Genomic DNA, 18,832 nt, shown 5'->3' on the forward strand with positions numbered 1-18,832 from the left:
ATATTACTATGACATACATTTCGGTACACGAAAAAAACACTCTTGGATCGTATTGCCACCATTCGGTAACGTACAAAACCGAACTATAATTTGCCAGGAGTTATTCCTTTATCTTGATCAGACATTCCTTCTACATCAGTGGTTCTTAACCTTTTTGTAACGGTCGAACCCCCACGATATTCTTCAGCCTTTGGTCGAACCCCAAAGTTACATCCTAGGTTTTTAGCTCATTTTGTTTGGTGGGTCGAAAAAGATGAAGTAATAAGTTTTTGCTGCCGACAAAATTTCGTTGTTTTTCTGCTTACGAACAAACAATGCTTGTTCTAATGTACTGTGTTACGTCAAAAATAAAAGAAATCAAAACCTCAGTGCTGGGGTGCACGACCACTTTGCTAGGACGGCCACATCGCAGATTCTTATTTCACCAACTGCCGCCATTTACCTGCTTATTATGGTTTTAAAATACTTCGTTTATATGATGTATTTACCATCTAATAGCGTCCAAAAGCCCACTTTAATTTTTAGCTCGGTGCACAGATTGAGCTGCACAACGAGGAGATCAGTCTTAAGTGTTTATGATGTCATAATCTATATTGTGGTGCTTGTGGTACCTGTTTTGTTCGCATTGTTGGCACACAATATGCGTACAAAAAGATTGACACATACGGGTATTAGGCTGGTAATACTATTTTTAGTACCACAAAAACTGTTTAGTGCAGTTTAAAACACCCCTGCCTAAGTTAAGCTTCCAGTGTTTTGATATTGAGCAAATACAAATTGCCGTTTTTAGCGACAATAGACCCTAAAGTTTGACAAAAACGAGTATTGTACTTCAAAAAGACCTTCGTCGAACCCCTGATTCGGCGTTGCCTAACCCCTGGGGTTCGATCGAACCCTGGTTAAGAACCACTGTTCTACATATACCTTGATATCTTTTATCACAACAACAAAACCGTTTATTTTTTTTAAACCAAAATTATAAAAAGTCGTAACAAACAGATTTGAAATTGTTATTGTTCGTGTCAACTATTATACATAAAAAATGTCCAAAACTCATTGTTGATATAAGTCTTTCGTTATATATAACCGAGGTAAAGAAACAAAATGAACGTTACAATATCCCATCTACTGATGCCTGAAAGGTTGATGTCTTACTTTATTCCAGGGGTCTCCAACTCAACGGTTGTCCCGGGCCAATTTTTAAATTTCCTAGAGGCCGCGGGCCACATGCAGTCATACATGTCAAAATGTTCTTAAATACCTTGATACTGCACGCTACCAATCATAGAAAAATATGTGGTTACATTACTGTGGAATTAACAGTCCACGCCAGATGTTTCCAAACTAGATAGTTTATAATCCGTTAGTGCAGGGGTCGCCAACCTTTACTACTCAAAGAGCCACTCGGACCAGTTTCACGTAGTAAAAAAAACACTGGGAGCCACAAAGCCGTTTTAAAATTTAAAATAAAATGCAAAACGTTTTTAGTCTTATGACATTCGACTTTTTGTTGTTAGCTAGTGTTTCATTGCATATTAGACACACTGATATACTAGTCGCGTCAGCAGAGAAAACAACTTTACGTAGCGTTGCATATTCTGTTTTTGCAGATTTTTATTCCTTTGTTTACGCGTTTGTTGCATGACAATTAACAAACAGCTATTGTTACGCGCGCACACACACTGCAAACAAAAACAGTATTGTCTCATAGTGCGTGTTAACCTGTGAGCCGCCAGTTTGCCTCTTTCCGACTTCACGTTTGATGGTATAGAGGCGGGGTTGCAGGTAACTACAACAAGCGAGTACAGTCATGCTACTGCACTTCAATTTTCGTGTTCGACTTTTGTGTTCGGCATAATCGTCACATATTTTTTATTCAAATGTAAAACATTTGGTAAATTCAAAAACTTAGCCGCATCAGAGGGATCAAAGAGCCGCATGCGGCTCCGGAGCCGCGGGTTGGCGACCCCTGCCTTAGTGGCTAACGGCATTTTTTTCGTTGACCTCCAAGAGCTCTTGACTTAATTTACAATCTTACTTGCGTGTTCATCAATGCTTTTTTCTTTCATAAAAATCAGTTTTGTCTGTGACGTCACAACCCGCTCTTAAATCATTGGTAAGCGTAACCAATTGATAATACAGTATTTAGGTAAAAGTTTAAATTACGTTTGGCAGCTTAAGCTGTTTAATTGGTTTTATCCAAGGAGTCGAACCGGAACTGAACCCGAACCCGCGAAACCGGTTTGTGCGGTTAATTTCATTAAACCCGAACCGAACCCGAACCGCTAATTACGATTTTCTAAAAACCCGAACAGGTGTTGAACCCCATAATTTGTTGGACGTTGAACCCGAACCGGAACCGAACCAGTAAAAAACGCAGTCTGTATTATATATTGTGATTTTCTCAAAACAGCGCATCGAAGAATACGCAAGATAACTCTTATAGGGCGTGTCAAAAATAACAGTACATGGGCAAAATTCTTTTGGAGTTTAATAAGGCCGAGTTGATGATGGCTAGAATTAAATAAAAACGAATAGAAATTTGAACCGGTTTAAAATCCGCAAACCGGTTTGAACCGGATAATTTGCCTGAACCGGAACAAAACCCGAACCCGAAAATATAAATTTTTAAAAACCGGAACCGAACCCGAACCCTTAAAAACAAAACCAAGTGAACCCGAACCGAACCTGAACCCACATGACATGCGGTTCGACTCCCTGGTTTTATCATTGAATTCATCGTGGACCGCGGAAAATTACGAAACGTCTGTTATGTAAATAAAATGGTTTGGAAACCACTTGGCTTATAGGCATCTGAAAAAGTCAATGCGGCCAACATAAATGTCAACAAAATGTTGGTTGGCCTTCATTCATGAACAAAAAAAATCCTTATTCCTAAGCAAAAAAAGTTCCTTATGCCTAAGCTAGGCCTACCATACTGCCTCTTTTTGGAGGACATGTCCTCCTTTTTAACAAAAAACAAGTTGTCCTCCGAGGACAAAAAACGCCCAAATGTCCTCTTTTTTCAAATTTCTGACTTGCCAAATACATATGTGACAAATATGCCTTTGAAAACAGCCAAATATACATCTTCAGCTTATATTTTTAAAGAATACAAGTGAATTTAACATTTTTTTGAATACAAACTTATTTTAGTGTTGTGATGTGATAAACGTTAAACTTTATCTGGATGGATATGGTAAGCCTACCCTAAGCTAAACAAAAATAGTGGACACAAAAATCTTAACGGATTGTAACTTTACGCTTTGATGAACGGATTGTAACTTTACGCTTGATGATAAGAATAAGATTGCATTATTTCATCACAATAAAAATAATGTATCACAAAGGTTAAATTTGGTATTTTTAACTTTCAGTGATATATAATTTTGAATTGTGAAATTCTTAAAGGGTGAATAAAACAAACACATCCTTTAAATTTTACAAGATATTAATTTATTTTTCATTTGCTAATAACGTCGCGGGCCACGGAAAATTGCCTGGCGGGCCACATGTGACCCGCGGGCCGCGTGTTGGACACCCCTGCTTTATTCATTGATTATAGCACAGCGGTTCTCAAACTGGTGACCGCGGTTCTTTTGGGGTCCGTGAGGCAATTTTTTGGGGAACGCGAAAATGTTAAAGTAATTCTATAATCTTATTTGACAGTTTGTGCCCCTACATATGTTTAAATCAATTGAGAATCGACTTTCCCCATTGCTAAGCAAAAGCCTTTATTGCATGACAACTAACAAAAATGCAATTTTGTATAGGACGTCGAAACGTCGATTGTTTACAATAAAACTGCTGGATGAGCAATACTTAGTCATACAAAAATGCAATTGTTCGCGCACAATCGAATGTTTTTGCAAATGTTTTTTGTCTTGTCTGTGATGTCAAATGCTGTCTTTGGGTCATTGTTATGCGCAATTTTGCATAACTAGCTAAAATCCTGCAATCAAAACTTCCGTTTTTCTGAAATACACATTCAGGCTTAAGGACAGCGAGCCCTCGAAATATTGGCAAAGGATTTGAAAAAAATGAAAAAGTTTGAGAACCACTGGGTTAGCAAAACGATTTTGCAACCAGTCTTAGCTGTTTTAAGACCTCATTATCTATCTCTATTGTTGGGTTGTTTGCTTATTTATAGTCGTTTGCACTTAGTGTATTTATAAAAAAAAGTCTGATGCGTTTGGCTAATGTTTATCCTCTATCGCGTACGGATGGAAATATATGATTCGAGTCTAAAAAACAGACCGGTGTGTAAAACAAAATAGTTTAATCGATGTACGCCCTTCGGGACATATATTTTAACACACATGATTACGGCCGCATTTAGCAGCAGCAGGTGGTGCACTGCTGAGTGCTGCTAAGTTCAGCGTTTTTTACGGCCCCAAATATTAGGCGCACTTTTACAACTTCAATGATCCAGTAAAACCATGCCAACTGTACACAAAAAGTATAAACCAAAATGAGCTAACGTTCTCAAAAGTCTATTTAGTTTTACTAAAACATAACATAGCAAAGTGCGTATATCACTTACCTTGAGCCCAAATTGCACAGGCAGAATACCTGCAGCTTTGCATGGAATGCAGTGTGCTCCATTTTCCGTCACTAAATTCCATTACATCAGAGACAGGTTTGTCGTCGCGCTTTCCCCCACATATTGTGATAGCGCCGTGTCTGTGGGCAGAAGCATTCAAAGAAAAGGTAGACGACAAATTCGGGATCTGGGAAAACAAGTACACAGCAATAATTAAAAAATCTTAAATCAGATCAATATTCAGATTTACCTTTGTTCTTGTTGCAGCTTTTGACTTAAATGTTATAACTTCGTCTTTGTAGGTAAAAAACATTGTTTGTTCATGTTCTAAATGGGTGGATGTGTCGGATTTTTCTGTAATATTATCAGAGCATTAGGTGTAACCATAGCAACGTGCTTGGTTATTTTAAGTTAACATTCATGTGGTTTTGTTGTAAAGCAGAAACCGCATTGTCTGCTATGTTTATACTTTATGAATATGATGTAACTATGTACAGGCTCTGTTTTCTATTATTTCACTTCACTGAAATGTACCTTTAATTAGTAAAACCTAAAAAAGCATGTAAGCATACTAATTTACTTTACTTTTTGAATTGAAATCATGTTTGTAAATACCACCAGGTTTGACAAATGTACTGGATACCATCATTTGTTGATTTCATTTCGAATGTAATAATTCCAGTCGGGGTGTTGCTTTTTGTTTTTCTCCATTCCCATTCTTCATCAAATACATTGCAGGTCCAAATGTAGTTTGGCGATCTATTAAAAAACATTTATTTTTATTTTCTCATATAACTCTACATTCAAACAATTATCTATGGTTTGTGGAAACTTACGGAGCATACGGAGCATACGGAGCATACGGAGCATACGGAGCATACGGAGCATACGGAGCATACGGAGCATACGGAGCATACGGAGCATACGGAGCATACGGAGCATACGGAGCATACGGAGCATACGGAGCATACGGAGCATACGGAGCATACGGAGCATACGGAGCATACGGAGCATACGGAGCATACGGAGCATACGGAGCATACGGAGCATACGGAGCATACGGAGCATACGGAGCATACGGAGCATACGGAGCATACGGAGCATACGGAGCATACGGAGCATATTACGGCCAAGTATTGTAAATTGTTGATGGTCATGTCGTATGCCAACTTAAAACTTTCAACATGACTTACGTTTCGCCTATTAGGCAAATTTTATCTAAAATATTTCCACAGAACAGTCGTCCGTATGAAAACGGAAGTGTGGTCTTGATGTTAGTCCAATAATAGTCCAAAGCATGAAATGTTTCCACTGTGTTTTCCTCACATGTATCTCCACCTGCAGCGAACACTTGATTTAACTTTCTGGTTAACAAAACAGTGTAACTATAAAAATTCGATTCGCGTATACGTTGGTAACCTTGTAGACACGCACTTAATAATATTTTTTACTGATAAATGTAGCAAGATTATACTGATGTGTGTCTGCAACAAAATGTTATTGCTGTATATAATGTTTTTACATGTTATGTTTTATTCAATGTGTCAAAGCCGCTGAGGAAATTGTCTCACCGAACACAAAAATCTGTTGCCTGAATGTTTGTGCACAGAATGACGCCCGACCCTTTCATATTTGGACCTGGACTCCAACCATTTGAGGAAGGACAGTAAATTTCCGTGGTTGTTGTTACTGGAGACGTTTTGAAAACAATATTTTATTGACATTCAGTCGTTTGGAAAAGTTAACAGCTTGAGTAAAGAGCTCAAAAAACGGTTTCCAAAAAAATTGTTGCGTGTTTGGAGCAAACTGTATACTCACTTGTGATTTCAGTATCATCTTCTGATGAGCTTGTTTTTATGTAACCGCCCATAAGATAAATCAAACCTGAAAAAAGTATGTGCAGCAGTTAAACCAAGGAAAAGGAGTGCTACTGTTTCACATGTACTTACCGTCCAGTAAAGCACAACACAAATGAGAACGTTTTGTCGGAGCTTGACTAATCACACTCCACTCTCCAATTACACGATCCAGCGTCTCCACTTTGTCCGTAAACTTTCCTTCAAATCTGCTTCTTGCCGTGCTTCCTCCGAAAACGTATAGTTTGCCTTTGTAAATTAGATTTTGTCATCTTTTATGGAAAACGAATGAGTCATGTGGAACAAGGATTATAAGCAAAATAAACATAAACTTCCGTTTGTGCAACTTCGAGTGCGTAAATATAAGAAATGTTGAGTTAAGTCAACAAACTTTACACTGAGTTCAAACCATGACAAATTATTTACTCCGAATTTGATTTCTCACTCTGTCATTTTTTAATTGCACCAACCGACCTTGACAAGAAACAGCTCCAGCCCCAAAACGAGGAATTGCTAGTGATGGTAAACTGATAAACTTTTGATCTTTATACTGTACTACATCACCCACTACACAGTCAGTCACTCCTCCGCAAAGAATCACACTGCTGCCGTCAACAACCGACGCCTGCCCTCTGATTCCATCACGAATCTTTAAAGAAACCAAATACCAAAACGACACTATATGATAGCTAGCATTTCAACTTTTAAACCTATTTGGTAAGCTGCGCTTTCGGTGGCAAAAATCGAATTTAATCAGTGACAACCGTTGTCTAAAACTGTTACAACTCACCTTGCATTCAATGCTAAGTTCGTCTTCTGAAAATGACATGATGTGCTTTTCCGTAGCAATGAATGCTGTGCTAAAATCTTCAAAAAAAAATGTATAAAATATAAACAATATGGCAATCCTAATGTTTTACACGTCAATAAATGGAACTTGGCTATACCTTCATCGTTGTGGCGTCGCTTTGCTTGCGCTGTGCACTTTTCGGGGCGTAAATGAAAAAGCAATGCAGCTTGAACGAGGTCTCGGCATGAAGTAAATTCCTTGACAAGGTCCTTAAAAATGCATTTTTGTATTTTCAGCATTTCATTTTTTAGTGCCAATTCTCACCTGAGCAGATATTACATCTATGAGGTAATCTTTCGGAACCAGTTGAAGTCTGACGAGCCTTAATAGACTCGGAAAATGTTTTCTCCTTGTTTCAAGGTCGAATTTAACCCAGGTCAGTATTATTTCGTACAAGTTCGTTTCAGATTCTGCCTGTTTAGTACATTATTGTTCACCAGACATGTGCATGTTGGTAGCAAAAAGAATCAAAACTCATAGACTCAAGTTAAAGCCGACATTAAACTGAGTTTAAATTTAATGACCGTCGTTTTGACAGCTTCAAGGGTAGTGCAACTGTTTTTTGTACAAGTGCGGGGGTTTAACTTATGCCTTGACTACTTGTGTTTTCCTGAGTAAGGAACTATTGATAAACAGTAGATGGCCATAGACGTACTTAATTTATTCTATTATTCAACTGCTTGCTTACTTAAACTTCTCGCAAACGTAGTGGTTAAAGAGAAGAAAGGCAAATGCAACCACCAGAAAGACAGCAACAGCTATTATTCCGACAAGCCATGGTGCGATGTAAGTGCTCCCATCTGAAAAAAATATTTGATAAATCTGTTCAGTTGTAAACCGACCGACATAACCATTCTAAAGCATTGATGTAAGTTTTGAAACAATTTCTTTGTAGTTAGTAAAATATTAAGTCGGAATGATTACAAAAGTCATGCACTTTACCCTGACAGATAAGACAGCAAGCATTCGCCCTTGTTTTTATTTATTTAGTTTAGCGTTAACTTACTTGCAGCCGCCACTTTACATGGTTGTAAAAGGGCTAGCAGAAGACAAGGTAGGAGGTATTTTGACATGATATCCGTTTACCTGAAAAACTGACGCAAACAACTAAAAACTGTTCGAAACTCGCTGAGACACCTCACAATACCTTCAATTATAATCGTAATGCAGATCGCTGGCTCACTCACAAAGGACTTGGTACGCAGTGCACCAACATTAAATTGTTAAGCAAACACTTATGAAATGATTAACCCGGCGTTGTGCAATGTGATTGCGGTTTTTCAGATTGTTTAAAGAAGCTTTCGTGTCGAACAATATTTCATCTAGAACACAACAGGAGTGCACAAGCTTTTTGTTACGACGGCCGCATCGCAGATTCTTATTTCACCAACGGCCGCCATTCACCTGTTTATTTTTGTTTTAAATTACTGATGTAAAGAAATTGGTTTATATCATATATATACCATCTAATAGCGCCCCAAAAGCCCAGATTAATTTCTAGCTTGGTGCACAGATTGACCTGCACAGCGTGGGATCAGTCTTAGGTGTTTATGATGTCATAGTCCATATTGTGATGCTTGTGGTACATATTTTGTTTGCATTGTTTGCACACAATAAGCGTACAAAGTCTGACGTATATGCTTATTAGGATAGTAATACTCTTTTTAGTACCACAAAAACTGTTTAGCGCAGTTTAAAAATCAAAATATTTAGCAAGAGTTTTATTTACGTCACAGCCGCCAGTACGTATATTTTAATAAACATATTCACGGCCGCATGCGGCCGCAAGTTGTGCACCCCTGATCTAGAACTAGACAAAATTGAAATAGAGAGTAAAGGCTTGACAAACAACCGTTGCACAAAACTCGACTAGATGTTGATTATCTCAATGAAATTGCAACGTTAACAACAGTTACTTGTCTTTTGAAGCACTGTGGTTCCACATCATTTTAAACCACTGCAAATGAAAACACATTCGTCCAATAAAACTTTATTGCATGCAACTAAAATATGTGAAAGCTTTGAAAGAAACAAAGTTGTATTTCACCTTTAATGAAAGCACTTGGAGCAGCTTCAACACTCAAACAAGGAGCATAAGGGATAAAACAGCATTTAAAACCTTTTAAAATATTCTTTTATGCAATGACAAAACCCAGTTATCTAAAACTAACATCCGAACAGCATTCAATGGAAAAACAAACAATTAGCAGCTATAGTTGAATATTTATATGAAAGTACAATGCAAATTTCACAAACAGACGTATGTACTATTGGTTGGATATTAACTTTGATACATTTTAATTACATTGCACCATGTGACATTGTTTGCATAATAGCCTGATTATGTGTTTAATCAACAATTAGAAATGTAGCACAACAGACTGAACATAAATTAGGATAAAATGGCAGCAATTGTAGACAAAAAAATTGTAAATAATTGTTAGGATGTTATTTCATAACACTCACTGCAAGAAAACTTGTTAAACATGCAGTCACTACTCCGTTAGTCATGTGTCCCAAAACTACCAGTTTCACACACCACACCTATCGCAAACCTGACCACTGATCAAAATTCGCCACCAACACCAAAAATTGCTCTTATGTGAATCCATTGTTAATCTTTTCTATTTTTTTCTATCCTGAAGCTCTTATAGATTCTTTTTTCTTGCTGACACCTTAGCACATGATTAGGGTTGGACTTAAAGTTACCAAAAATCTAAAACACATGATCTAAAAATTAAAATAATAAATTCTAACATTGTTGTGGAAGAACATTCATCAGATATTCTTTCACTTTGGGCCAAATTTCATCTGTCTTTGTGCCATGATAGTTGTGTAAAATGCCTTGAGCACTGAAAAATACATGGTTAAAGTTTGGAAAAACCTGTAGCATTTAAGAAAATGTACTCATAAAATTCCAAAAGGGGAGCAGTTTGGTTTTCATATGTTTCCAAGCGCTTTTGAACTGTTTCCGGTTTGTCATCATCTCTCTGTAATAACGGTTCCCCAGTAATATCATCCTTTCCCTACAAAAAAAATCAATCACCTTTAGGAAAAAAACAAACCGATATTGTTGTATTTGTAACATACTGGGACTTTCGGAGGGTTAAAGCCAATGTTATAAACTCTTCCACTTGGTAAATGTGTCCATCTACTACTTAATCGCTCCTTAATAATGGCAAAAGGAACATCTAAATTTATGACACTGTCAATATGTTGCTTTTTTGATAATTCTTTGGCTTGTGTCATTGTTCTTGGAAAACCTTGAGCAAAAACATCAAATAGTACTCATAGTGCAAAAACATACCAAGAGCTTCATTACCATCTAACAACCAAGGTGATGACTGGGGTACTTTAGTCAGACTTGCAACAATGAGATCAATGACAAGTCCATCTGGGACCAGCTTTCCAGTTTCAATATATTTTTTTCCTTCCTGTCCAAGTGCTAAAAAAGCATGAAATATGTTACATAACAATAGTAAATGGTAGCAATGGAAACATCACCTGATTTCCTAGATATTTCAGCCCTCAACAAATCACCACTGGAAAGATGCTGAATTTGAAAATCACGAACAATTCTTCCTGAGACTGTCCCTTTTCCTACCAATTTAGGAAAATATGTTTAATCTGTTGCTCACTGAGTATTTAAACACTGTAAAACAGTGTGTTTACCAGATCCCGGTGGTCCCATTATGATAGCATGAAATGCTTTTCTGATATTTCCAATTCTCATCTTGGCATTGGCAGTAACTAGAGTATAACTTACACAAAAACACACATTATTAAAAACAATATTAGATACGACCCATTAGGTATACCTAATGTAGTTCAAAATGCAAATCCATTGCATATAACGTCACGGTTGAAATAACAGCTCTACCGACAAAAGTTTTTGTATTTTTTTTATAATTTAGTTTTAGTCTAAACCAGTGGTTCTTAACCTGGGGTTCGCGGACGCCCAAGGGGTCCGTGAGATGGTTTTAGGGGGTCCACGGAGGGAAATATGTTAAGTATCATTAACCAACAGAAGAATATTTTTAAGTTTCTCAACCGTTTTTACTATCCTGCATGCGAGTGCACGCTGTTTATTACACCCTAATTATGCCAAGAATAATTGCTTTTTGTGATTGTCTTCCCTATTGTGACATCATAACACACATGGACAATAGACTTTATAGGACGATTTGTGAAGTTATATATACCAGAAATATTAACAATTCGATGCGAGGCCAATACAATACAGAGACATCATTGATTTTAAAGGACTGTGAAGGTGGATTTAAATACTTCACAAGCATGACAGGGTATAATGCAAGAAACGTGAAACATAAAAAGACTTATGGTAAATTGCGTTGGGGGTCCGCAGACGAACAAAATTCATAAAAGGGGTCCATGACTACAAAAAGGTTAAGAACCACTGGTCTAAACGAAAGATATGACAGGCCACAAAATTTGCGTGTTTAGTCGTATTAGACTTCTATGGTTTTCTTCAGGGGTGAACAACCTGTGGCCGTAGGTACAGCCACAAAGAAGATTTGGTGAACGAACATGTATATTAATTATTAAATTATATGTACTGGCGGGCGAAACGTAAATAAAACTTTTTCGCTAAATGTTTTGATTTTCAAACTGCTCTAAACTGATTTTGGGGGACTGGAAAGAGCATTACCAGCTCAGTAGTATATACGTCAGGCTTTTTTTACGCCCATTATGTGCAAACAATGCAAATACCACGAGCGTCACAATATAGATTATGATGTCATAAATAAAAATGGTGGTGTGCAGGCCGTTCAGCTCGTTCTGTGTGTCCTACACTATATATACATAAATGATATGAACCAATTTCTGTACATCATCAATTTTAAAACACAAACAGGTTATATGCGGCCGTCATAGCGAAAAGGTTGTGCACCCCTGGTTTAGTTGTTTACAATTGGGCAGCCAGACGTAAAAAGGTATATAACGCTTGCGGTTTGTCTCGGACTGCTTGATAGCGAGAATTCCAACCAGTACCTGTTAGGCGTTTTAGCTTTTGTTGAGCGTTTTAGAAACGTGTTGGAGAATAAATTGATCAATATAATAGGCCATTTAAAATTTAAGATTTTAGCAAACAAGGCACGAAAGAAAAACCGAGCAAACAGCTACTTTTCTAAAACGAGAACTTGGACATATATGTGTCATAGTATCGTTCTAAATAAAAAGTTGTTAGTTTTTCTTCTCCTTCAATTGTTGTTGCATAGGCCAGAGGTCGGCAACCGTTGGTTCGCGGCCCGGTGCCAGTCCGCGAGGAATTTGTTACCAGGCCGTATAGTTTCAGGTTAAATCCTTTAAGTTAAAACATTCTGCCTATGTATCCCGGGGATGATAAACTAATTTAGGCGTTTTAGATTGCTGAACATTTGTAGTTTTTTGCAGGCCGGCCCGCTATAAAATTTTAGTTTTAAAACCGGTCCGCATTAAAAAAGGTTGCCGACCCCTGGCATAGGCTAAACACACTAAAGTGTGTACTGAAATTTAAAACAAGTTTTCAATGTTTTGACAGAACTAACATTTAAGGAAAGTCCACAAACATCTGCACAACGCAAAATGAAGTTTAGTTGGACAAGTGCTTTGATTCTTTTAGTTGCCGTTGGGTTTATTGAAGGTAAGAAACAAATCTAGGAGTAATTAAATTTTCGGGTCTGGTTTGCGTTTAAGTTGAACTAAACAGGGCTCGGTTTGCCCCGAAATCATATGATTTTCATACTAATTGTCGTCATGCGGGTAGCTTTTTTAATCTGGTTTGGGCCGGGTTGTGGGCGTGTATTCTCAGGTTCGGGCTCAATTAATTTTTTAATCCGCTTAAGAATTTTAACTTAACCTAGCTGTATGGCCGTAATAGGCCAACGGTTTATGCAATTGTTTTTAGAGAACAAAATATTTTAACAAAAATAAAATAAAACTTACAAATTGCCATCCAAAAACATTCGATTTTGCATTACGAATTGGCTTAAATTATAATATTTTACTATCAGGCATATCAAAACAGCCAATTAGCTTACAATGAAGGGCTACAAGTAGTTTTGTCTAACGTCCAGATACAAAAGGTAAAAATTAACGAGGTCCGGACACTTCTGTCAGTAATGCCAATGCAACATGACTTTGCCAATTTTGGCTATAGCTAATGGGAGAATCGCGGTTCAAAATGAAACACAGTTGTTCAAACCGAATGTTTATTTCAGGTAAACAAAAGCTTGAAACAGGCACTAAACGTGAATTTAGTACACTGCACAATTAACAAAACAAAGTGATCCTGTAGATAAAATGTGTTTTGTATGTCGATGTGCCAATATTTTCGCAAAGAGTAAATTAACGTTTAGCGCTAAATACAATTTTGTGTTGTTACGTGTTGCTATCATACATTCGGCTTGAACAAATGTGTTTCTGTTGGACCGAGTTCATTTACAACCACGATTGGCTACACTGTAAATTATTTTGGGTAAAAAACTCGCAACATTTTGGGTAATAGCTATAATAACCCAAAACGACATTGGCATAAAACTTGTTTTACCCAAAATATCAAAAACGCTTACCCAAATTTATTTAGGGTAGATTATCTTCCTACCCAATTCATGATATATACCCATGAAGCATTTTGGGTTGGTAACATTTTTACCCAAAACATGAGAATCACCCTTTATGATAAAATGGGTTAATTCTTATTTTACCCAAAATATCAAAAACGCATACCCAAATTTATTTAGGGTAGATTATCTTCCCACCCAATTCATGATATATACCCATGAAGCATTTTGGGTTGGTAATATTTTTACCCAAAACTTGAGAAACCTTTACGGTAAAATGGGTTAATTCTTATTTTACCCAAAAAGGTTGTAAGACTTCTGTGTTGGAATGGGTGATTTGCACATTTACCCAAAATGGGGTAATTTGCATGATTGCAATGTTGTATGTGTTCGTAATTAAAATGCGTAACTACATATTTTTGACCAAAAAAAAAACGGTCCTCTGCATGCAATTACCGGTAACAGGATTTTATGTTGCGGTAATTTAAAAAAAATAGTGATTAAAAACATAAGTTTTTTAATGTGATTTGTGATGAAAAATACATAACAATGATAATTAGGTTTTATGGTAATACGATGTTTTAACTTGTGAAAAGATAGCTTCACGATTTGTTTTAAATTTTGCGCTCTTTTGGCGTCATCTAGTGATTGGCGGGAATTTGCCCGAAACGTCAGTCGAACGTTGACTTTATTAAGTTCGGTTCACGTGTGATAATATCCAGCAACGTGTTTGAAGAAACAATGAATTCGTCTGTAGACATTGTCATCAATTTTGTTCGAGATACTTTACATGAAATCCCAGAGAATGATTTGGAAAAAATTTGTAAGGAGTTTAGTGGTATGTACAAGTTGTAACTTCGATGATGCAAAAGTATGTTATTTTTCTAGCTGTAAGTTTTTTTCTGCAGATAACAAAATCGACTCGTCGGCTTTAAAATGTGTCAATAATTTTGACACTCTAACAAAAATTTTGCCAGGTGTGCCTTTTGGGCACACTCTCAAACTCTTTGGTGCCATTAGAGAATTCAACACAAGCAAAGATGAGTTTTGTGAGTCGGATGACACCCTGCCTGTGACGTCTGATGACTCTTTTTCATTTATTTCAACATCTACACCAAATAGTATACCTATGGTCATATCTGAGGATTGTAGTGATAGTTTGTCAATTGGAAATTAGTCTGAGCTCGCTGGTCCAAGTTTTGAAAATACAACCCATCCAATTCCAAAATCATTTACTATAAAATCCTGTCAATTTGGATATCATGCAAAAATGTTGATAAATACAGGTTCACTTACTGACAAGGGAAAAGAGAAATAACCTCTGAGATGATTAGAGTAATGAAAAATTATGAAAGGTACCTGTATTCTGTTTGTTAGTGTGCAACATTGTATTTAGTAAACTTTTGTTCATTTTAACCAGCCATCCTGGTAGACTTTTGAGAAGAGCAGCAGTTTCAGCTTTAGTGACACTTGGAAAAGCTTCACTGCGTTTAAGTGATGAAGAAGCCAAGGTAGCTGTTCATATTTGATATAACTGTAACCTACTGATGTATTTGTAAAATAAAGCTATGGAATATTACTAATCAGTTTGTTCTTCAGATCTTCTGGTTGCACAAAATTACTCAAAAATTTAATACGCAACTAAAACAAATCAGAAAGTCACAAAAGGAAAAAACGCCATCCAAAAGAGTCAGCAACAACTTGTCAGGGCTTGCTAATACATCAGTTGCTAAATGCCGAAAGGTTTCCAATACATTTGAAAATCACATGGAGGAGAATTCTTTAATGGAACAACACCAAATGGTTTGTTTGTGTTTGAACAAAACCACTTTATTTATTCATATTTATTTTGTGTAACATAGGTGTGTTAAACATCATGCCTTGTTTTAGGTGCTACTTACAATAAATACATGCCATACCATATAATGCTGTTTTACTGTGGAATATCATATTTTATAATCATGCATGTTTCTCATGAAAATACTTTTTAAAATAACATTTATTCAGAACCTGAAGCAAGAATTTATGAAACCAATCATTCTCCGAAACAAACAAAAAATTTCAGAGTTAATGGCACAAACATTTTACTTCCGACAAAAGTACATAGCAGATAACAAACCTACACCACAGACAATGACAAAGGAGTGGCCTGCAATATCTACATTTGATGAAGTAAGATTTTTTATTTATCTATGGTTGCTTTGTCTTAATACAGAATTTATATGTTTGTTAAAATAGTTGTTTAATTTTGCCACTATTCAGTTGTATGTGTGTGCTATTGTTGGCTTGTTTTGTTTGCAGCTATTAAGGGAAATGAACAGAATTCAACAAATTAATCCTACCTTGGACAAACTGCAGACAAATGGGGAAATTTTGTTTGACAAAGTAATTGCTTATGTACAGAAAGTCCAAACTGGGTCCAAACTTGAAAGAATATTGAAACTAGTGATGTACCGAATCGGCTAAATTTCGATTCGGCCGAAACCGAATATTCGGCGGTTTTGCCGAATAAATTCGGCCGAATCAACCGAATCATTTATGACGTCACGCGAAGTCGTACGCTACGGGTTGACATGAAAAAATGTTTATCTACCAGGCAATTAGTGCAGAATAGTTCTGTTTCGTCCTCATTTAAGTTCTGTGAGGTTCACAATTGCCTCAAGAATGATTGGCAACCTGCCAATGAATTACTAATTTTTTTGACTACAGTGGGAAAAACGACAATGTGTTGAAAAAGGTAAAAATCGACGCGATTTTCGTTATGTTTGGGCTTGTAAAAGATTCCGTGGAGCTTAATAAGCAGCAAAGAGACGTTTTACGCTTCAAATTTGTGTTCGTAAAAGATTCGGTTTCGGCCGGATCGCAACAAATTATTCGGCCGAAACCGAATCTTTGCACAAATGAGCGATTCGGCCGAATAAATTCGGCAAACCGAATATTCGGTACATCTCTAATTGAAACAGATTCCTATTGAGGATAACAACACCAACCAGGGTAAGTCTACCATATTTTTAGACATATGTAAATGTGATCTAAAAATAATATTCGTTATTTTTCCCAACAGACTGGAAACTTGTTATTGGGTTGTGGCTTTTAACTAACCTTTTCCCAAATAAGACAAAGAAACACTTTGGCTTGGAGAGATATCTTCTGGACCTTTATCCGGTAAAATGACAATAAATTTATTTTTTTAATGAACTTACTATATTCTAACATAGTGTCTTTGATGCATCTACATAACTCTTTGTACTTGCAGACCAATACAACCTATGAGGATGTAAAAAATGAATTACCAGACCGCCACCAACCAGTTCTTATTTTATTTGGGACACTTGTAAAAATTCAAAAAATCTGCCTAATGTCGGAAAAGAACATTGTAATGCAGGTAGACTCGATTGTGCAGGGTGCTGTTGCCCTTCTGTCTTATTATTATGCAATTAACAATGAATACTGCCCCCATGTGTGCAAGGCCCTGCAGTTTTGTTCAAAATTTTTTTTTTTTAAAAAGCCACCGATTGTTGACTTTGTTAAAGAGCTGGCAATGAAGTTGGAATTTTGACATTCACTCATTTACATAGCAGTACTTATTATAATGACTAAATTGAATACCTGAATCAAGTATTCTTATTTGCTGTACATTATTAATACAGTGCATGATTGTGTATATACTGTATTGTTTGTATAAAAACGTGTTTCTTGCCAGTCTGGGTTACTTGGGTCATTTTTCAACTGTTTAGCCAACTTCATTTTTGTCATTGCATTGTCATGGGACAATAAAAGTATTTTTGACATCAATGTGTGAACATTTTAAGGCTTGGATTTTTACATGGTTGGGTGCAGTGAGGTTTTACCTAAATGTTTGGGTATTTAGTACCCAATAAGTTTGGGTGTTCATTACCCAACAAGTTTGGGTGTTTTAACCCTATAAGTTTGGGTGTTTATTACCCAATAAGTTTGGGTGTTTATGACCCAAAGCATTTGGGTTAAAAGAACCCAAACAGCATTTTGGGTTTACCAACGAAGGTATCCAACAAGCTACCCAATTACTTTGGGTAAAAATAACCCAATATCATTTACAGTGTAAGACATGTTGCTTTTGCATTACTGACAGAAGTGCCTGGACGGACCCGTTGTTTATTACCTTTTGTTTATTAAGTACATATTTATTTTTAGGTCGATTCCATCACCGAAATTTGTTCCAAAACTGTTTGAGTTCCTATTGCAGTCGCGAATGGCTTTCTACGGGTTTGAGTTGCCAAAACGCAAGACGTAAGTGTTCACATAACAAGCAAAGGCGGTTTGGACTTCGTTCTTTACACGTAGCTTTGTGGTTTGGTATTCCAAGAGTTGTAAACGTCTCATAATCACGATCGGGCCCTTATATAACCTTCTTCGCACTGCCGATGATTTTAAACCGGATTCTTTTGCGAGCCGATCTTTTCAAAAAAAACTTAAAGGGGTTAATGAAACTGAAACATTGCCAAAGCGGCGTATTCAACCGAAATATTTATCAATAGCTAAAACGTGATTGTTAAACGTATTTGCCTATAGATGCCCTATTCCAGTGGTTCTCAAAGTATGGGTCGCGACCCAAACATCGGTCGCGCAGGGTCAAAAAATGGGTCGCGCTTTTTTTTTTATAGTGATTCAATTCTGAACGAACTATTACTGCATTAAGTAAACACAAATGAATTTACCTTATGTAGAAATAAAGTCACCTCACTCGACCACGTTGTACAGTAAAATGAACCAGTCATTGCCACATACAGAAGGCTTCCAACTTTACTGTTAAGCAAATGGTGATTGTAACGTCGTAGCATGGGAAATAATACAACAAGTTAATCATGCGAAACTGAACTTGGAGATGTAACAGTTAGCGTTTAAGGATGAGTAAGCATTCGTACAAGGAAACATTTTTCGATTTGGGATTCACTTCTATCAACGATCATGGTGCTGCAAAGCCACAATGTGTTGTGTTATGCGGTGTTGTCGAACGAATCGACCTCGTTAAGCCTGCAGC

At 36.8% G+C, this 18,832-nt stretch overlaps 1 protein-coding gene and 1 pseudogene across 2 annotated transcripts; one reads left to right on the plus strand and one right to left on the minus strand.

The window, feature by feature from the left end:
• Positions 1-9,227: 9,227 nt before the first annotated feature.
• LOC145224088 (GTP:AMP phosphotransferase AK3, mitochondrial-like) lies at positions 9,228-11,144 on the minus strand. Its single transcript, XM_080090520.1, has 8 exons — positions 11,068-11,144; positions 10,922-11,010; positions 10,754-10,849; positions 10,572-10,694; positions 10,340-10,512; positions 10,157-10,275; positions 10,007-10,101; positions 9,228-9,924 (listed from the first exon to the last, which is right to left on the minus strand). Exons 1-8 carry the CDS (start codon positions 11,097-11,099, stop codon positions 9,884-9,886), a joined length of 768 nt encoding a protein of 255 aa, XP_079946646.1. The 5' UTR covers positions 11,100-11,144; the 3' UTR covers positions 9,228-9,883.
• A 3,319-nt stretch (positions 11,145-14,463) lies between these two features.
• On the plus strand, positions 14,464-17,607 carry LOC145224089 (uncharacterized; annotated as a pseudogene). The gene is made up of 9 exons (XR_013859559.1): positions 14,464-14,650; positions 14,721-15,167; positions 15,233-15,323; positions 15,412-15,615; positions 15,820-15,984; positions 16,114-16,257; positions 16,776-16,806; positions 16,877-16,977; positions 17,069-17,607. The product of XR_013859559.1 is annotated as an uncharacterized LOC145224089 (transcript).
• Positions 17,608-18,832: the final 1,225 nt, after the last annotated feature.

Source organism: Phallusia mammillata, chromosome 4, assembly GCF_965637545.1.
Source record: "Phallusia mammillata chromosome 4, kaPhaMamm4.hap1.1, whole genome shotgun sequence".
In the NCBI taxonomy this organism is placed as follows: Eukaryota; Metazoa; Chordata; class Ascidiacea; order Phlebobranchia; family Ascidiidae; genus Phallusia; species Phallusia mammillata.

Excerpts from the sequence above, each read along its gene's own strand:
- LOC145224088 (XM_080090520.1), bottom strand. The coding sequence starts at position 11,099 with ATGCAATGGATTTGCATTTTGAACTACATTAG. Across the intron at positions 11,011-11,067 it reads TGCATTTTGAACTACATTAG|TTATACTCTAGTTACTGCCA; the intron begins GTATACCTAATG and ends TTTTTGTGTAAG. Across the intron at positions 10,850-10,921 it reads AATGGGACCACCGGGATCTG|GAAAAGGGACAGTCTCAGGA; the intron begins GTAAACACACTG and ends CTAAATTGGTAG.